The sequence below is a fragment of the Petromyzon marinus genome, chromosome 1, assembly GCF_048934315.1.
Source record: "Petromyzon marinus isolate PM22_M1 ecotype Great Lakes invasive population chromosome 1, UKy_Petmar_22M1.pri1.0, whole genome shotgun sequence".
Lineage (NCBI taxonomy): Eukaryota > Metazoa > Chordata > Hyperoartia > Petromyzontiformes > Petromyzontidae > Petromyzon > Petromyzon marinus.
Window position 1 is genome coordinate 23,594,927 of NC_133667.1, and position 19,615 is coordinate 23,614,541.

The 19,615-nt window shown below is 41.8% G+C and overlaps 1 protein-coding gene across 2 annotated transcripts in view; it reads right to left on the reverse strand.

The window, feature by feature from the left end:
- Positions 1-19,615, reverse strand: part of RNF111 (ring finger protein 111) — a 35,298-nt gene that overhangs the window by 7,867 nt on the left and 7,816 nt on the right. For both annotated transcript variants that reach the window (XM_032945553.2, XM_076065852.1), the window contains exons 3-9: positions 13,374-14,337; positions 13,071-13,188; positions 12,832-12,942; positions 11,881-12,002; positions 9,565-9,762; positions 8,045-8,355; positions 3,201-3,966 (exon numbers count right to left, since the gene is read on the reverse strand). In XM_032945553.2, coding sequence (XP_032801444.1) covers positions 3,201-3,966; positions 8,045-8,355; positions 9,565-9,762; positions 11,881-12,002; positions 12,832-12,942; positions 13,071-13,188; positions 13,374-14,337 — 2,590 coding nt within the window. The remainder of the gene's footprint in view (positions 1-3,200; positions 3,967-8,044; positions 8,356-9,564; positions 9,763-11,880; positions 12,003-12,831; positions 12,943-13,070; positions 13,189-13,373; positions 14,338-19,615) is intronic.

Sequence of the window (19,615 nt, forward strand, 5' to 3'; positions counted from 1 at the left end):
AACTAACAGACCGTGCAACTACATTCAAATGCAAGTTCATGCGCGAAGGAGCCTGTGTCCTCCACTTAGCAACTGCAATTTTCCACATCAATTTGACAAATGAACATGATAACAAAAACCCTGCAAAAAACATAACACCAAACCATGTATGCTGTCATAATATTAATGCCGTTGAGCGAGAACTACATCGCTAGATAAGTCCCACATACTTTCCCAATTACAAAAATCTGACACATTTAACAAGCGTGACAACAAAACTGTATCATGTGAACCATTTTAAGCACACAGTATACCATGTACAATAATCGCTTCCATGCATTTGCGGCCGGCTTCATGAAGGATAGATTCCATGATTTAAGGTTATTATATTAAATGACACAAAATAGCTCAATCGTGTAATTCAAAACAGCTGTTTTATAGTGTAATGACAAGCTAAACTGTGCCTGAATATCCACTGCCTTTGGGAAATGCCTAAAAATAAAATATGTGCCGTGCAACGCAATGCACATAATAGAGTATTTCATCAACCAATAAACATATAGTCAAGTAACAGCTTGAAATGGCCTGCATTTGCGTCATTGGGACACGCTTGATGATGGACTGCTGCAATTCTTCCACAATACAGTGGCATCGGTAGGCAACGGGTGCATACCAAGTCAGGACTGTAACCAGGGGGGAGGGGATTTTAAACCCCGTAGGACTTGCTCAAAATGGATTGCTCCACAGCAAATATCCTCCGGTCACACCTGTACAGACCAGCAGGTGAGAGCCACCGTGGCCATGTCAGAGAGACTTGACAGTATTACACTGTTGATGACCAGGAGGGATTTTCAATCCATCCTTGCCACCAATCTACATTAAAAATAAAATATTTCAAGCAACTGCCGAGGCAGCCTCTTTGTTTTAACGTTGTCAAAAGGGCCTTGACAATTTGAAGAGTGTGCCGACTCCAACATTTTGGCAAATAACAGTTTCACTTAATTGTTTGGTGCCGCAAAAGGCAGCAGAGACAGGGTGCACTCACATGAAAGCAGCCATAAAAAAATGACGTTTCTTGAAGAATTCTTAAACCCCAAACGCTTGACCCGAGAGACAACATGACAGATTCTGAGTATTCTTGCTAAACCTGGTATTCGGGTTTGCATTTACACGGGGCATTCGCGCGCCTGCCGAGGCCGCAGCGTTTGTGCGGGCCTGCGTGCACGCTCCCGCGGTGTGCCGATGTTTTGTGTGCGTGCTCACGGCTACGTGTGCAAACGCTTGCATTAATCACATGCCCGAGACATCCACTGGTACCTAATGGACGTCATGTGACATCCCCTGCAAGGCCCAGTTAAGGGCGCGCCAGGCAAAGCGCTGTGTACAGCTTATTCATGCGCAAAGCGCTGAACACAAAGGCACACACGCTGAGCAGAGTGGTACGGCACTCGCTTTAAAAGATGCACACTCACAAAGCGAGGTAATACGAATAAGCAAGCAGTTAACTAGCTCATTACACATGCACACAATAACCCACTAGCAGTCCTAAGGGATCTGTACAAGGCAGTGTTGGTACATGCAGGATATATTTATGGAAGTGCTTAGGCCTGCCACTAACATATTCAATGGGTTATGCAAGGACAAATTAATGAAATGACACAAACATATTGACACAGGAATTGTGTGCCTTACTTTTAGAGCAATAAGGAAAATCCTGTTCAATATGGAACATAATTTCAATCGCATTATTAATAATGTATGCCTTATTGATAGCTGGCAGACCAATTCCAGAAATAAATACTGATCACAGATTATGGAATCGGACAATTATTTCTTTGAGTCAAGAGATCATGGCCGCAGCAGCTGCGAGGTCTTTGTTTAAACATGTCGCTTAAAAGAGCATTTTCTTCCACTATTCACATTTCATTTTAAACCATTTTACATAACACGTTATTGCCGAGTCATATTCAACAAGAAAGTAAGTTTACAATCAAAATGTATCTTCACAATTAAAAACAACAGATGTATTAGTTGTACAATAGATTTGTGGAGTTACGAATTTGTTGGTGAAAAATTCCGGTTAGCAAAGTATATCTCTTTGTGACAGCACAGTGTGGTTTGTGTGCATAACCGGCAACAAAAGAATGTCTTTGTTGCAGTGCAGAGATACTGGCTTACAGCACACAACAGCAGTAACATCTCACACAACAGCAAGCACAGTATAATCTACAGCTCGAGATCACAGTGGATTAAAAAGAGCGCGATTATGGTTAACCCCACCATGCTGAAGTACCTCTCTCGCCCAGACACTGATGCAAAGGCAGGCAGACGTGCTCAATGAAACACAGCTCCATTTTCACAAAAAAATGTCTACAAGGCAGCCGAACGTCCGTCCCCTGAAGCAGCTACAGCTCTGTGTTGGGGCTGTGGTCGCCGCCAACAGGCAAAGGAGCCACTGGGCGAATGGAAATGGCCTCGTGCCATCTGTCATAGGGCGTAATCCACTTCACGAGAGAGCAAATCCCACCGACTCTGCAGTGGGGAGCCCCTGCTGGGCCCTCTTTGTGTGCCCATTGTTAGAGCTTTCTGTGAAAGGCACGGGCTGGCTGTAACCAACCAGCAATCACAACGCTGCCGGGGCGGCGAGCTGTTCATCATCGTTCAGAGGACAGTGCACGTCTACCGAACCAATTGATCACAATACCACATTATTTCAACCTCTGATAACATTGGAGCTCTAGTCCGGCTTATTAAGTAAAAATATAATTACTGGAATGATGCTTTAGAATCTCTTTTTTATCGTAGAATACACTGCAAGTGGCTGTCATTTTCCATCACCAAGTCATATTAAGGTAGATATGGATGAGTTTTATTTCTTTCAGCTGTAACACTAATTTGCTGATAAGATTCATTATAAACCACACTAATGCAAGAACATAAGAGTTAAGAAATGAAATGCGGCTTGTTATAAAATATCTAATCTCTAATTTGTGTCTTGTCTTCTTTTTCATGGTTTAAGTTCAAAAATGTAATTGTTGACCATAAAACAGCCTGTGGATTCAAATGCAGACCTCACAAAGCAACCAAGCCCCTATCAAAATAAAGCACAAATATACACAAAGCCCAGGAAATGCTCATACCATAGTCTACAAACCATCTGGCTCACTCTGCCACAACGGACCTTTGAATGTGTGCACAAAGACTGCAAAGAGCATACTCACACGTGGGCGGAAGGAGGTGGTGGTGGCAGGAGGGGGCCTGTGGTTGGCCCACCTGGCTGTAACCAACAGTCGGGCCGGCCATTTGTTCTGTGTACTGCTCCCTCCTGGCTTCGGTGGACGCCGTGCCGAACCCACCAGGGTCCGTGAGCCCACTGTACCAGTCCCTGAGGCTGCCCGGCAGCTCGTAGGCCAAGCTGTCCGAGCGAAAGCCGTATCCGTCCTCTCGGCGGCCGACCGCTTCGGAAGGCGCCTGCCCGTCTGCGTGCTCCAGCGGGCCAGGGTACCAGTCTCTGCGAGCCGGCGAGCGTAGGGCCATGCCATGGCCCAGCGAGGCCTCGAGCACGGAGTAGCGCTCACGCCACCGCACTGACCCCAGCAGGATGCTGCCACTGCTAGCGACACCATTTGCCGCAGAGTCGGCGTCGCTGCGCCTAGTATAACTCTCTCGGTGACTTGTTGAAGTACGGCAAGAGGCCTCAGGCTGCGCGCCGGACGCGTGCCAGTCGCGGGCTGCCGCGACCGTATCGCCGCGCTCAGCACCATGCCATTCGCGCACCCCGGTGTCCGTCTGGCACGGCCGCCAGTCGGTAGTGCTGCGGTTTGAGAACCCATGGACCGACAAAGACGAGGATGATGGCTCCTGACAAGGAAGCCTCTCGCGCTCGGGGGGACTCCCTCCATCTAGGGAGCGGCCACTCAAGCCGGCAGCTGAGCCTTGGCTGCCCACGGAGGATGACGAGCTGCTCAGGTCCACGGGACCCAATTGCTGCAGAGTGGAGAATGCACAAATATTACTGGGCAAGTTGTATGTGTTATACATATTGAATGCTATAAATGTCCACGTGATAAGCCACTTCATTGAGCTATCATCGCCAGGTCGCTTCTGAAAAATAGCTATATGGCTCAGCGGCCCTTACCTGGTAAAATAAATAGTATTTAATTTTGTCTTCTACATGTTCCCAGAACTAATGTAGGCGGGCTGGATGGAGTGCCAATGGATGGGTTTGTGCCGATTATATTCCTGCAGTCGGCCAGTTGTGTCAGCAGTTAATAATCAAACGTGTAAGCACATTAATAATAAGCGATATCTAACAAGAGTAAACTGTTGTGTTCTCGGCCCAACTTAATGGTTGAAATTAAAATATATATTTTTTCAGTTTCATTTATTAGGTATAACCCTGTGAGCCATGCGGCTCTTGACTCGGGTGCAACCGCAACAAACATAAACAAGAAACATCTTAAAGTGACTACACGCAACAGAAAAATCCAGGAAAATAGAGCAAAGTCTTCCAGAAAAAACACCGTATTTCAACACTGTGTGCAAAAATCCCAGTGGGATGCAAATCAAACAATAACAACCATAAGACAATTGAGATTAAAGTTATCAGGCTAACTCTGTACTACAAACAAACATGGCTAAACCAAAAGTTTTCAAAATCACAAAAATAAAGCTATAAAAACAATGTAACAGTGATCATAGGAACTGATTCAAATTTAACAATAAACGATATACATAACATGTACGACCAAACTTTGCAGCCATAGCTGGCTACACGAGTCACTCCATAACAGGAGTATCAGTAGCAAACATTTTCAATACACCTTTAACGATCAGCACACTATAATCAAAACTGAAGATCATACTTAGCAGCGGTCATCCAGAACGATACATTTAATTTCAGGCCATTCTGAATAGCAGTGGCAGCTAGGGATGTACAACTCCTCAAGAGCAGTTTTGAGTGAAGATCTCACAGGTAGTAATCCAAGTTGCAGTTTATTGGCAATAGCATTGCAGACCCTGGGGACATCAATAGAAAAGGCCCTTCTCCTCCAGTATTTGCACGGCAATAAGGAATGTGAAGCTGGTAAATGAGCATAGACCTTAGGTCACATTTGTTCTTCGAAACAGTGAGGAGATCCAGCAGGTAGTCTGCTGATTTTTTCGTAAGTACATGATAATAAATACATATTGGGAACATTTCCTGAAACTAAAATCATTTCAAGGAAAATCTTCTCACGTGACCAAGGCTATAACTTTACCATCGCAACACAGATAACGCGTACCCCAATCTGTTCAATAAAGGATATTGCCTGAATTTAATACTTGCTGAATCAGTGTGTTGCAGCATAAATAAATATCAAATGACCACATTTGTTAAAAGGTATTTGAGTTGGTACCATAACAAGAACTGAGCGGGAGAAATGTTTCTAGAACTCAAGTGGATGAAATGTCCAGTGTCAATAGCAGTCACCACCTTATTGCTTGTTTAAGATCTTACTTACGTCTCCTACTTATTCCACCTCGTGGAAAGTGGTGTCTTTAAAAAAGAAATCATAACTATTGTAAAGATCGTAATTAATCGTCTTAATATTAAAATGTTTGTGCTGCGATTCCAAGGATCGCACAAAAAATAATTCCTTCCATTTGGTTTACAACATTTCTAAACAGTTCTGTTTATGCGATACTTAATCACACAACCGAAGGCAAGGACAACTCGGCAAGTCTTCTTAATTAGCCAATTATCACAGAATAGCAGATAATGAGTGCCAATTTGTGTTTGTATGATGCTTGTAATTGAACATTATGCGCTGTAACAAATCTAATTAATACCTTAAACTAAATAGGGGTAACGTGTACATTTAAAATAACCCCCTACATTTACATTTAGTGCCTTTGTTTCAAATGGTTACCAAACATCTATTTTAAAATATAATTCTAAAGATTAAAGTTAATTTTAAAAAGCGGACTTTCTGCTTTAGAAATTACTTGCGTTATTACGAGGCATGATTTTTTATCATTTTGTAATCTTGATTTCTCCATCTATACATAATTTATCTATTACAATAAACTGAAAATAAGTAGGTTTGAAAGTCTAGCACATTAAGCATGGTTTCTAAGCAACCATTTAAATAAATTTCAATTGGATTTTTTTAATTGGATGAAAACAATTACAGTTTTTAAAAATCTGAAATTTAAATAAGATGACCATTTGCAAACATGTGAGAACAACATTTAATGAGGGAACACCTAAAATGTTTGTGAATATTTGAGTACTTCTTTATAAAATATCTGGCCATGAAGCATTGTGTTTACAGAACTCAAACCAAAAACCAGAAGTTAGCAAATTAAAATCCCAGTCAGCGATAAATTAATCGTGTAATTCTTTAAGGGTCGATAAAATGATTACATCCTGTGTGGCAAGTCAACAATGTCTGTTTAGAGCAGAAACAGTTTTCCCACCAGAGGGATTGTTTCTCACCGTGTGAATTTTCTACCGCAGCCTCTGGGCTGGCAAGGGGAGGCGTGCATTGCTCCATGCTTATACGAGTAGTGGGCGAGGCACAATGACTTGGCTATGATATTTTCGACAATTCATATAAGCGTGTTAATTTCTGTTTATTCGCCATTTAGGTAGTTTAAAACTGGCATGCAAAACCTATATACGTACCTTCAGAGTATACACTGACCAAGGTACATAAAATAACATTGTGTTGTATTTAAATGTACATATATTGCACTGCTATAGAACCGAGTGCAAGTTTTTTTTATTTTCTCACGCAAAAATAACAGCTATTTATTACTTAAATGTCCCATTTAAAACAAGGTAGATACTTGGTGCAGTGTTCATTCCAGTGCAGTATTTAACTTTAGCAGGAGCTGCCATAAAAAACACCACGCAATGAGGTTAAACACTGCATTTGAAACATATCCACGTGTTGGCAAAAATCCAGAGGGCTGGACTTCGCGGTCACAGTTTGTGCGGAAAAAGAGTTTGGCGGAACAACCATGTATGTTACTTGCTAGCACAATCATTCAAGGTCCAGCCAAATGTTTTCTTGGGTCACAGCTAAACTGATCATTCAGAGGAAATGTGCAAGAAAGACCCAGTTTTAAATGTATCCATGTCAAAGCGTATCCCTGCTAAAATGAGTGTGAGCCTACGTGCATATTCATTGATGGCCATGAGCCTGTTGTAAATTCCACATTACTATGGTAACTACCAGTTTATCGGGAAGATAATCACTATGGACTGGGCATGATACTGAAGCCTGTCAACTATTACTTTGGAGGCAAGGGTTGTAGATCATACAAACATGTGAAACTGACAGCTGCTGGGTTACAAGGTGGCCAGAAGCTGGCAGTACAGCAGGTGTGGAGATGAATACATGTGTGGAGATGTTAGTATTATCCCCTCATATGCATTATTTTCTCTGGGAATCTCGTTTTTTTGCGCACATGCCAAACGAATTAATGGAACTAGCAAAAAACCTATCCAATATACACTCCTGAAAAAGGACAAACTAAATAAGATTTTCCTGGAAAAATAAAGGGCATTATGTTTTAAACATTTATAATTACACTTATCCCGTAGTTGGGCCTTAAAGTCATCTAAGAAGGCTCTTGACAAATTATACTCTTTGCCAGCTATGCCAAGTTACTCACTGTAAAGAGAGCATTGTCATGGGCCTTGCCACTGTGCTATGTACAGAAGGCATGCAACAGACACTGTAGGAAGTTAATTTGATTGCAAAATGAAACACACCTGCTAACCAACTGGAATAAATTTTTGGGGGGTGGAAATGCAGTGCATTTAACTTTTATTTCTAATAGGATTTTCTTCTTGGAGTATTCATGGACAAACATTTAAAAATATACAAGAGTAAACATGTAATGATAGATTATCTCACTCACAAATCAATGGTCACTGTTAGGGGTGAAGATTAGATTTAAAACTCATCATAATGTAAACATTATTTTACATCAAATACTACATTTTTTCACGTACAGTGAATGTAAGAATATATTTTATATGATGCATCATTACATGCCCACAAAGACAAACCTGATCACGCGGCTGGCCGTTCGGGGAGCGTGCACTCGACCCATGGTGAGGAGGGTGCTCGGCCTGTTGTTGAGGATGCTGGGAAGGCCGCAAGGAGGTGGCACCTCCGGAACCGCCTGACAACCCGGCACTCGGCAGCTGAGGCAGGGCTGCCCCCCCGTGCCCCACGTGGCCCTGGTGGGCGAAGGACGCAGCGCCAAAGGCCGGACGCTCACACGGTTCGTAATGCTCCACGCAGCAGTCGGGCAGCCTCGGCATGGGTTGTGGCGAGTTCTGCACAGGGCTGACACTCTCGCTGCTGCCCAGTTCCTCTGTGAACATGACATCAACCAGCTACATCAGTTACAGGTGTGAAATGATGGTTTGGCAATAGCCATACCCAGGGGAGATTATCAAAGAAGCTAAAGCTGCTATGGATATGCCTCGCTAAGGGGGTAAATGCAGCCACAGGAACCCTGCAGGTGTCAAGCAGAATATGCCGGCCAGATGGTGCTGTTGGTAGAACGCTCGACGAACAACCAGTAAGCTGCTGGTTAAATCCGAGTTGAAGGCTGACTCAATTTATAATTTCTGAAGGGTTCAAAATAGGAATTGCAATTTTTTTTAAATCAATACTAGTCACCACATGTACACACTGGGCTGCACCATGGGAAAGTAATTTTTTTCATCACCAAATTTGGGAAGCACTAACTTTCTGCCTGTTTGTTTTTTATTATGGTAGGTACTGTCACCTTTAAAAACGTACCGACGTTTCATGTTGAAAAATAAAATATCCACGAATTGCACTTTTACATCAGGCAAACGGAGGTTATTTTTATTCAGGTCTCCCATTTTTTATAATACTGTATACTTTCCTTATGAATGCCCGTGGTGCAGGCAATTTAAAAATCTGTAGGTACTGAAAATAAACTATTGATTTCCCACCTGGTGTGCAAATCTCTCATTTTTAAGGACCTAGAAAGACATTTTTCTACATGTGATTTTTAAGCAGTAAATATTTGACAAATATAAGGGTCACAACTGAGTTTTCATGAGCAAGGGCCATGATCAAAACAGAGCCAGAGTTTTAAGTAATCAACATCGCCAGTTTTCGTGCCTGTGTGTAGCGTGAGTATTGTGGCTTGTTTACTCGTCCCTTGGAGGCCTCCTGAGCATCGTTGTTATTAAATCTGGCATGAACAATGTTGTTTAAATTTATAGTGGGGGTGAGGTTTTTGTCTTTTAAAAAAGGACACCACGAATCTATTCACCCTGCTCCCATTTCCAACGATTGTAGATATCAAGCACGTCACTGTTTTAATATATTCTCACATAAAATACACAGCCCAACAGCACATTCGATATGTTAAGCTTCGTGGCGTCATTGTAATAAAAATATTACTATTTTTGTATTACTAGTTTTACTGGAAAATGCATATACATGCAAGCCTATCTCCTCTACTGGCAAGGTAATTTAGTACAATCAATTAGGTTCAGAGAATCAAGGTAGGTTCATTGCTACTTTGCAAAGACAACTGCACCTGAAGAATGTGGAAGTGTGGTGGCAGGCTGGCTGGAAGAAGAGACAATGACGGAAGTCGGCAGCGAGCAGGGCACGGCACGGCTGGCAGGGGAGGAAGACTGGCTTGAGGAAGGCAGACTGGAAGTTGGGGGAGTCGTGGCACCTCCTTCACCCGGCGGTTGTGGCTCAGCTACGTCATAAAATGCCACCGGTGCCCCTGAAATAAGCAGGACAAGGTGTACGCTGGTTGTCAATCAGTCGATCCATTGGCTCGTTTAATTAAAAATCAAGTGACAGCCTGCCGAAGAACATACAACTTTTGTAAAGCAGAGCTGGGCACATGATAAATCAACACAATATAGTAGGAACAAAAAACAAAGAATGCTCATGCATCAATGTACCAAATGTAAAATATCAGCAATGTGTGCAAAGCTATGTGAATGAAGAAAAGTGGATAATTTAAATGATGGAAATGAGCGACCATATAGGCTAGAAGCAACTTAACCTGATTAATGCTTGAAATTTTTAAAATTTGTATTACCATTCAATGGCTTATATATTGTAAACTGCAGCTATATTGTGTTGTTGGAAAAAGACTAAGTATATTTTGGTGAATATGTGAAATGTTGCAGCTGTCAGAAACATGGGATAACAAAAACAGCAAAACCTTAAAACCAAGATAGGCTACCGTTTCACATAACGGCAAGCACTGGCTAATGCCAAAAAGATAGTTAACCCAATACAAAGGCGGAAATACCCACCATTTTAAAACAGCCTCAGGCTGATACGGTTCTCATCAGCATTGGGCTTTTATGTTACAAAAAAATATTTGCATTTTGTTATACCAAACAACCGACATAATTAAATACTTTACATGGCAAGAATTTGGAATCGCATAACTTAACATTTTATAATGGAAAGATTTAAAAACGTTTATTATCGGCAATGAAAAATTAATTGTGAACAACTCCAAGCAAAAAATAACAGTTAAAACTAAACACAGCGCCTCTAAGTACTCTAATCTTAATTACTGAAATCTTGTGTAAACACTGAAAACTTCCAAATTCTTACAAATACAAACATAGGTTTGAATTACTAATTTGCAATAAAACAAAATGATGGGAAATTGGTGTTTTTTTACAGCAAAGTTACTATACTTTGTGAATGATATCGAGCAATTAATGTGGTCTCGTTCAATTCCTTTTTTGGTATTAAAAATGCAGTAATCCAACAGCCGTCATTCCTCGCCACGTTCACAGCAATCAACCCCAAACACAAAAACCATCATGACGTCACCCATTCCGCAAGCAGGCCGGCTCTGGCACATGATCTGCAATGACTCAACCCTCCTCCACACCAATACCCAGAGAAGTCCACCACATCTTGTGGTCTGCAACAGCTCCACATTCCCACTGGTCCTAACTAAATGCCACATTTGCATGCTCTTGTACATTTGTGTGCAGACGTGCTGGTTAGGACTGCGAATGGGTAGAGGTTATCCTCTGCCCCGTCTTATCGCAAATGTGAAATTTACAAGATTATTTTGTGTGCAAAATGTGTTATCTCCTCATGCAGTTTGCCTACCAGGCTCCCTGATGCATCCTAAGCTGTCCTGGAATTCTTACAGGGACAGGCCTGAATAGTAACCTCTACAATTAAACCATGTTAAGCAAATAAATGTAAGCGATAAAAAGTAACTGCTGGTTAACTATGTAAGGTAAAGAACAATATCACAATAACATTATTATAGTTTTATAAGTATAGGCACATTCGTTTCTAGTGCAAATCAAAATAAAGAATTTAACTTAGTGTTTTAGTACCATCACAATCTATGAAAATGTACATGGTTAAATTGTTACGTAAAAAAATACTCGTATAAAACTAACTGTCAACACATAATTTGTCTCCCACCATCTGGGTAAAACAGCTGAGTGTACAATACTTTTCTGTGTCCCCAACTTTATAAATAGCACTGTCATTAGCAAAGCAGTTTAGGTGAAGGGTTCTGGGCAGCAGGAGGGGGAAGAGAGGGCGCTGATGAAATAAAGGGCTAGGGGGCTGCATAAGTATCGAGGAATGAGATTGGAAACTGCAAGCATATGAGGGATCGGACAGTGAGGGCTGAGGGGACGAAGGGGTTAAGGAGCCCTGGGAGAAAAGTGTGAGGAAGCGTGTGGGATTGTGTGGGTATGCATGGTAAACGAACCTGGGAGTAAAATTCAGTGAGATGCAAACCCAAGAACGCAAGCAGTTAATGAGCCAAGGACATTCAGGGACACAGGGTGAGGAAAATGCAAACTCGGCAAAAGGAAAAGCTGGGTGTAAGGAATCGTACCTTCCTCCTCCACGGTAAGATCCACAATGTCTCCTGGAGCCTCTTCCACCTGGCTCAAGTCCACGACATCAGTGGGGGATGGGCGACTCACACCAGACTGCTGGCATGAAGCATTCATAGACCTGCCAACCAAGACATGTGGTCGCACACATTTATGTATTAATTTAAACTCGATTGCACAGTAAAATTGTTTTTATAATTTTCATGAAAGTTTTCCTGCTCAAAAACTGCTCATCTAAGGGTAGAAATTTCACATTCCTATGACATGGGCCAGTATTTTCAAACCACTGTTGACTTCCACGAGGTGGTTTTAATGTTATCAAGTCCAAAAGGATAATGTGCCACGATGAGTGGGATTTGAATTCACAATCTTACAATGGAGTCGACTGGTTTGCCACAGTAACAGGCAATCAACTTTTTTCAAGTCAGAAAATCTGCTTTATATGAAAAATAGCTTTATGATAAAAAGCAACGATTACATAAATATCCCTAAGTTAAAAGCATACACAGGTTGTAAAAAAGGCACACTAACTTTTGCCAGGTGAAAATTCATGGGAAATTATTTGCAAGCATAACATGGCCAAAATGTAGGCCTGTATTAAGTTCATCCTGGACCAAAATCCAGAACCATATGTTGACCACACTCGCATGCCTTTGGGTCGAACATCACATACTCAATGCAAAACCCTATAGGGCCCATGGGCAACAGCCTGCTCAGACTGCCGGTTCAACATTGCTCTCTTATGCATGATCATGCTCTGCCCAGACTTGATCTTGCTGTCAAAATGAGCCATGGGCAAGTGCTGAAGCAATGCTGCTGTGGAACCCCTCGAGAGTTGGGACCTATTATTTGTTTTGGCAGAACTATGTTGAAGAATAATCAAGGTCCACCGGGGAGACTAAAAAACGATGTGCGCTTATGTAGAGATGTGTGTGCTGTCGAGAACCCACCGGTTTGCCTGCTGGCAGGCCGAACCACTGGAAAGAGACCGCCGGCTGAATGTCCGAGGGCTCTCGCCCACACCCCATGATTCCCGTAAGCGGGACACACGGCCCAGCCGGCTGCAACATGAAAACAACAGCACCACATGTACACTTAGATGTGAAAACACAATTGGCTTTGAAGCATCTGCCAACTTAACTTTAGTGGCGGCTATGTTTGTGGAGAGAAAATAACTAAGTTTTCAAACCTTGTGGAGTCTTCAACGTCGATGATCTCAACTTCACTGTCAGTTGAGACAACGTTCACTGCAGCCGAAACGTTGACAGTGGGAGGATCAATCACCATCACGTCTTCGTCTACTCGCTCTGTTAAAACAATTAAAGTTCACATTTCTGTTTAATACCGCCGACTTAAATATTCACTTAATGCTAAAACCTCACGGTCACATACAGTGCTCTGCATGATAATCCTTCAAAACAGTCGATGCTGTTGTAGCGATGAATACTGCGTGTTCAGGTACAATAAAAAAAAATAAAGTAACAAAGCTTACCAATGCCAATTTCTGTCGTACTCGTGCTGGGCTGAATGCCCTCATCGATGTCAGAGGAGGAAGAGGTGGATGACGAGGTGGTGGTGCTGGAGGAATTATCCGAGAGGTCGTTGTCACTCGAACTGCTCGAATGCTGCAGGACAGCGTACCTCCTGTGTGCGGCAGCCTCCCGCTTCTGCTTCCTCAGCCTCATCCACTCTTTCCGCCTGGTGCTGCGGCCCACATCGCCGCTGTGGCGGGCACTCGAATCGCCAACCACGCGCGCATCCTGAGGCTGATGCAGGCGCAACAACTGACTACTGGACTGCAAGCGCTTAGCCGAGACACCTGCAAAATTACTACCGTGGTGTACATCTTGCTGCTGTTGTTGCTGTTGCTGCTGCTGTTGCTGCTGCTGCTGCTGCCTCCTCCTCGAGGTCTTGACGCGCCGTTGGCCTGATCTCTGTGCAAGCCGGCTGTCGTTGCCGGCATCAGACTCTGAATCGCCAAAATGGTGGCTGGAGGATGGCGATGGCTGGCTGTGGCTGGAAGGCGAGTCGCTGTGGTAAATCCAATCGGCCAATTGCCGGGCATCATCCTCAGTCTCGGCACGAGGCACAAAGTCTTCATCGAGGTTAGATACGGAAGATCTTGCTTTGGTCGAGAAGTCAAACACAGGCTTATCTTCAGTCTCCTGCATGAGGTCGGTGCCGCCCGTGGCTCCTATTGCATCATCACTTCGCTCATCAAAGCTGGGAGAGCACTCCTTTGTGCTTGCTTTGTGCACCATCTCTACATTGAACGGTGCCTCGGCTTTTGGTTCAGATTTCATTATTTTGCTCCGGCTCCTCTTCACCACTGTTCCCATGTTCATAAGCATCTTGGTGGGCTGACAGGTCTGCACTGGGAATGCACACTCCTTTATGGTAGAGGAAGGAAAGTGTGCGGCACGCCCCTTCGCAATGCCACCAGACACACACAACACCTGGAAAAGGAAGAAAAGATAAAATGGAATTTTAGATAGTCTTAACAAGACTATGTAATCCAAAAGCAACTAGTACATCTTTACATGATTATAATGGCAAAGATTAACAAAAAGCATATTCAAATTTACATTCATAATGTAATCTTGTTAATGTTACATTGCCAGTAAATTATACGGAAGTTGAAAACAGCAGCCCAGTAACTGAGTACCACACTATATTCCATGTGAAAATAAATAAAATATGTTTCCCTATTAAGTGTCAGTAGATAGGTAACCTTCTGAATTAACCAAATTTAGCAATTATCGTTTGGCACAAGGTGCTGAAGGAGATTATATTCATTATTATGTATTCATAAATTGACTTCAAATGTTTTTAACTAGATTAGGATCCAAAAAAACCAAATATATTCAGACAAATTAGTTTTTGAAGCCAACAATTCTCCATTGACATGTTTTCTAACATCTGGTGCAGTAATAGCTACTTAAAATGAATTAACTTGGAAAACATCATCCCATAAGATATAAAGACATACATTTAAAAAAAGTTTTCATAATACAAAATATTTCATAGTCTCCTACTTAACTTACCAAATTATACAACCCACACATTATTTGTCCAATAGCCCTAAATATTTATAATCTAGACACTGCTCAGTATTATAAACATTAGCATAAAATGTTCAAGAAAATGTGAAATAGCCAATGGGAAACAACATGCCAGAATTACAAAAACCGAGGGATGTAGACGCAGTAATGCAGAATGGTTTACAATCAACAAATGAATCTCGATTTAAAGCTTTTGTGACTGCAGGTATTCATCTTCTTGGTTCTTTCGGTAAAGTCACGTAGAATGTGGATAAAATAATACAAATATAAATTCTCACGACGTTTCGGAGGCAACACAAGCTTCCGTCTTCAGGTGGGACAGTCACAGCAAGATCACTAGATCAGCGATCACTTGATCAGCGATCTTGCTGTGACAGTCCCACCTGAAGACGGAAGCTTGTGTTGCCTCCGAAACGTCGTGAGAATTTTTATTTTTTTTATTATTTTATCCCCATTCTACGTGACGTTACCAAAAGAACCAATAAAACAAATGAATCATTTGGCGGGACCCCGGGGTCCCGCAAAAATCAGGTCAACAATTATTATTTTTCAGTCCGCCCACTCGTGATCCTGACAGCAACGCGCCGCCCGCCCAGACTCGCACCAACAAGCGGCGATCAACACGATGGGCGCCACCCCACCGGCCAAACGCAAGCCCGTGCGTCCGCCGCAGTCGCGCGCAGCGACAACGCCCTCCGGTCAGCCGTCGATCCTCAGCTTCTTTGCCAAGGCGAGCCCGCCCCCGCAGTGAATTTAACGTGTTTATGTAATTTGTCAACTTTTTACGAAACTTAGTGCCCCGAGTAGCTCTCGACGAGGCCAATCGATTGACACTAGTTTTGTTGTCGGTAAGGCAAGACTCGTGTTGCTACGCGGTTTTTCCCACCCCGGGGCAGTGATGGGACCCCGGGGTCCCGCCAATTGCTTCAAATATCCAGACACAAAGGCCCCAGGGTAAACTGAAGCCTAGTTTTCTTGCCTATTCCAGTAAATCATTATTTAAACTAATGTATAATATATTAGTGGCTTGTCCTGTTCTTCGCTCTCCAACTTTCAATAATGGCAAGCTTAGAGCATACATTCATAGGAATGGTGAGCTTAGCGCATACATCAGTAACAGTATATATTTTTTTATTCACAGCAGTTTGGTCCGGACCAGTGAAGAACAGAGGCATTTCATCTATGATAAACCCTGGTGGGATTATTACCCATGTAATACTGCATACAAAGTAAATACTGAATAACGTATACCATACAAAATGTATTTACATATTGATATAGCATACAATATGTATGGTATATCAATATGTAAATACATGGTATAGTAATATCTTGCAACCATAAAAAAACACTACATTATCAGCGCAATTTGTTCATTGTCATTCGATTGTTTTAAATTCAACCTTTAACCCAAATGTGCTCACAACCATGAGCTAAATGAATATTCTGTCCGGGCTGTGTGCATGCCTTTATTCCATAAGTAGCATTAGCCACTTAACGGGCCGACTCCAACAACAAAGCGTGAAGCTGTATGCAGAGTAACATCATAGCTGCTATGTGTTTTTATGTACCAAGCTTAGATGAAACCAACAGGACTAATGTCATGTAGAGTACTCATGAAAATATTTGTACGTGAAGATACGGTACATTACAAATAAATATCAACTGTGCCAGATGCTTTTATGATATAATTAACACGATTATTTTCTTGAACGAAAAACAATTACACATTAAATAGATGTATTTATTGTCTAAGCCACTTCAGCATTTTACCTTTTAAAATTGAATGTATACATTCAAAAAAGCACGCACTTACATTTAAAATAAAAAAGGTCACAAATATGTTCAATATGCTGCTGTGACAGCAGTAAAATAGTTAAACATTTAGTCTTGTTATGAATACCGTATTCCAAAAACGTTTAACAATGCACATTGTTCAACATATGAAAACGGTTCAATTGTACCAAATTACTACAATCCATTGCAATATACTCATTTGTTCGGCAAGTTATCTAGTCCTGCACCAAAGTACCCACATAATGCACTGTACCCAGATCCTGTACCGTGTGCAACAAAGGTATACACAGGACTGCACAAACATAACCAATTATGAAACATTTTAGTAAAAAAAGAATTGTATGCCAGGGTATTTACTTATTTTTTTTCTATAATTAATGTGCCACAGTCCCCTGTCGTGACAGAATTTATGAGCTGTCCAGTGTAGGTTTCAGAGGTATGATTTCTAACCATCGCAGCAGACACGTAAGACATATCTTTCTCTTTCAGGCTTGAGGAATGCTGGATTCCCTTTTACACTTGCACACTTCAAACAGTGACCCTCTCCAGATTACCAGCCAAAAAACTAACAGTGGCAACAGCTTTACGTTGGTGAATGCGCTTTCCTTCCAATCGATTGCGTCACATCCTTTTTGAGTCACAAGCCTCACAGCGGCGTCAAAACGCCACAAAATATCCTGAACCTTATCAGAAGGCTACATACAGCTTAAGGCCCCAGCCACCGCCATGTGTGTGCTTGTGTTCCGCGGGCTGGCTCAAAACTTGAGTGTTCACGACACAATTTCCTTGTAATACACTACCAAATAATTACATGTATAATAAGCCTTTCTTATGAGTAAATACAATACCTAGTTTCATAACAGCACTCCAGCCAATTGTTTATAGTTCTTCTTTAGAGGGGGAAGGAGGGTTAGCAATCACACGCTTCCCGAACTCCCTCTAGCTGTCTCTTGAACCAACACTGGCAACATGAATCTGCTCCACAATAGTGCTTGGCTGGCATTACTTTTTGTCTCGAACAATGTTTGGCATGTACGTCTTCATTGTGAATATACTATGCAGTCAGCCCACCTATGGAAAATAATATGGGTTTTCACAGCTACACTGCTATCTGGCAGGCTGTAATAATAATAATTTCAGTATTTCAGACACTAAACATTTTCAATCAGTTCAAAGCTCATTCATGAGTCGACTCATCTCATACCTCCAAGGTCAATAAAAGGAGTACCATTTTGTGAAATATCAACTATGTTATTCTTATGAAGAAACTGGCCCCATCATACAAGTGTGGACTTCACACCGGTGGCTTAGTAGGGTTGCGAACAGATGAGCCCTGCAGCATGCTCATTTAAGAATTTCGCCTTTGAGAAATGTTCCAAAATCGCAATGCTGTTGTGCAGCAGGACAGTGTATTACATAGATGCCGCATCTTAAAGTAATGAACTACGAAACTTGTATTTTTTTTAAATGTAATAACATATATATTACTCTTCTGAAAAACTTGCAATTCATGAATAACAATGCTTTAAAAGAAAATGTGTTTTTATACAATAGGCAACATTTTTGGCAATGGCCATTCTTCATGGCACATAAATTGAGAGACCAGAGATAATTAATAAGGTTTGGAGACTGCACTTAACATCATGGGGCCTGGTTAGACTTAAATCTCTCTGGCAAATGTGCTGTAAAGGTCATTAACCGAAACGTCGGTTATTATATATTTAGTTAAGGAAATGTTATTTACCAACGTGTTGAGAATGTTTGCTTAAAGTCTTTTTGCAATGCTACCAAAGCAGCATTAACAAATAATTGATTATACAGTCTTACAATCCCTTCAAAACACAATATGCACTGAAGTAAAGACACACAAGTGTTGCCTTTTATAATTTTGCCTCTGGTTCATGTGTGGTGGTTCAGGGTGGAAATGCTATATTCATATTCTTTGGGTCTTTCGGTAAAAGTCACGTAGATAGGTTCAAAGAAAATAACAAACAGAAAACTACATTTCGATCGCAACACAAGCGGTCGTCATCAGGAAAAGGGGGGTTAGCGTCTAAAGAAAACTTCTTATAAAGGTTTGAAATGGGCATAGCCCAAATGTCAGCAGCCAATGGCAATGGAAGTGGTGGGCAGTGACCGCGGTGCTGGTGGGCTTTCCACCAATCAAAGGGCTGCCAGGCAAAAATTAGCATGTCAATGCAAGACCGCAGAGCATCTTCCACAGCAAGTGTGCCAAGGTGGCTTTGTTAATGTGAGAGATTAGTATGTTCATGGAAGATCGCCGAGCATCCTCCACGGTGTGCGTGCCAAGGTGGCTATGTTAATGTAAGAGATTAGCATGTTAATAGAAGATCGTGAAGCAGCAGCCTCGAGGATGGCGCGCGAGGTAGCTGTATTAGTGAGAAATTTCATCTGTTAATGTAAAAAATCAGAGCCGAAAATAACAACTAACATCGGAAGGTGGTAGGCTGGGAACGTCACAAATGATTGCTCAGTTTGTACCCATCTTCTTGGTTGAAATTGTCTGTGTCTATATATATGGATGGCTTCATGAACAAATCTTTGTTGATAGCCAGTGATTTTGCAACGTACCTTTGTGGAAATGCTGTTAGTCAACAGTAGGTTACACAGTTGTTTGTCAACTGCAGATCTGTAACTATCATAATTTTGGCTTTCCCAAGCAGAATAACCTACAAGGTGGAAAGAGGCAATATAATTATATACTGTATTATAATAAATAACCTGGATTTTCTACACTGTCAGCCATACTAACCATGGGGTATATATGTGAAATAATGGATTGCTACAATTCACAAAACCACAACACAGCAAACCTATGAAAATAAAATTAACAAAAGTTCTCTAACAAGAAAAG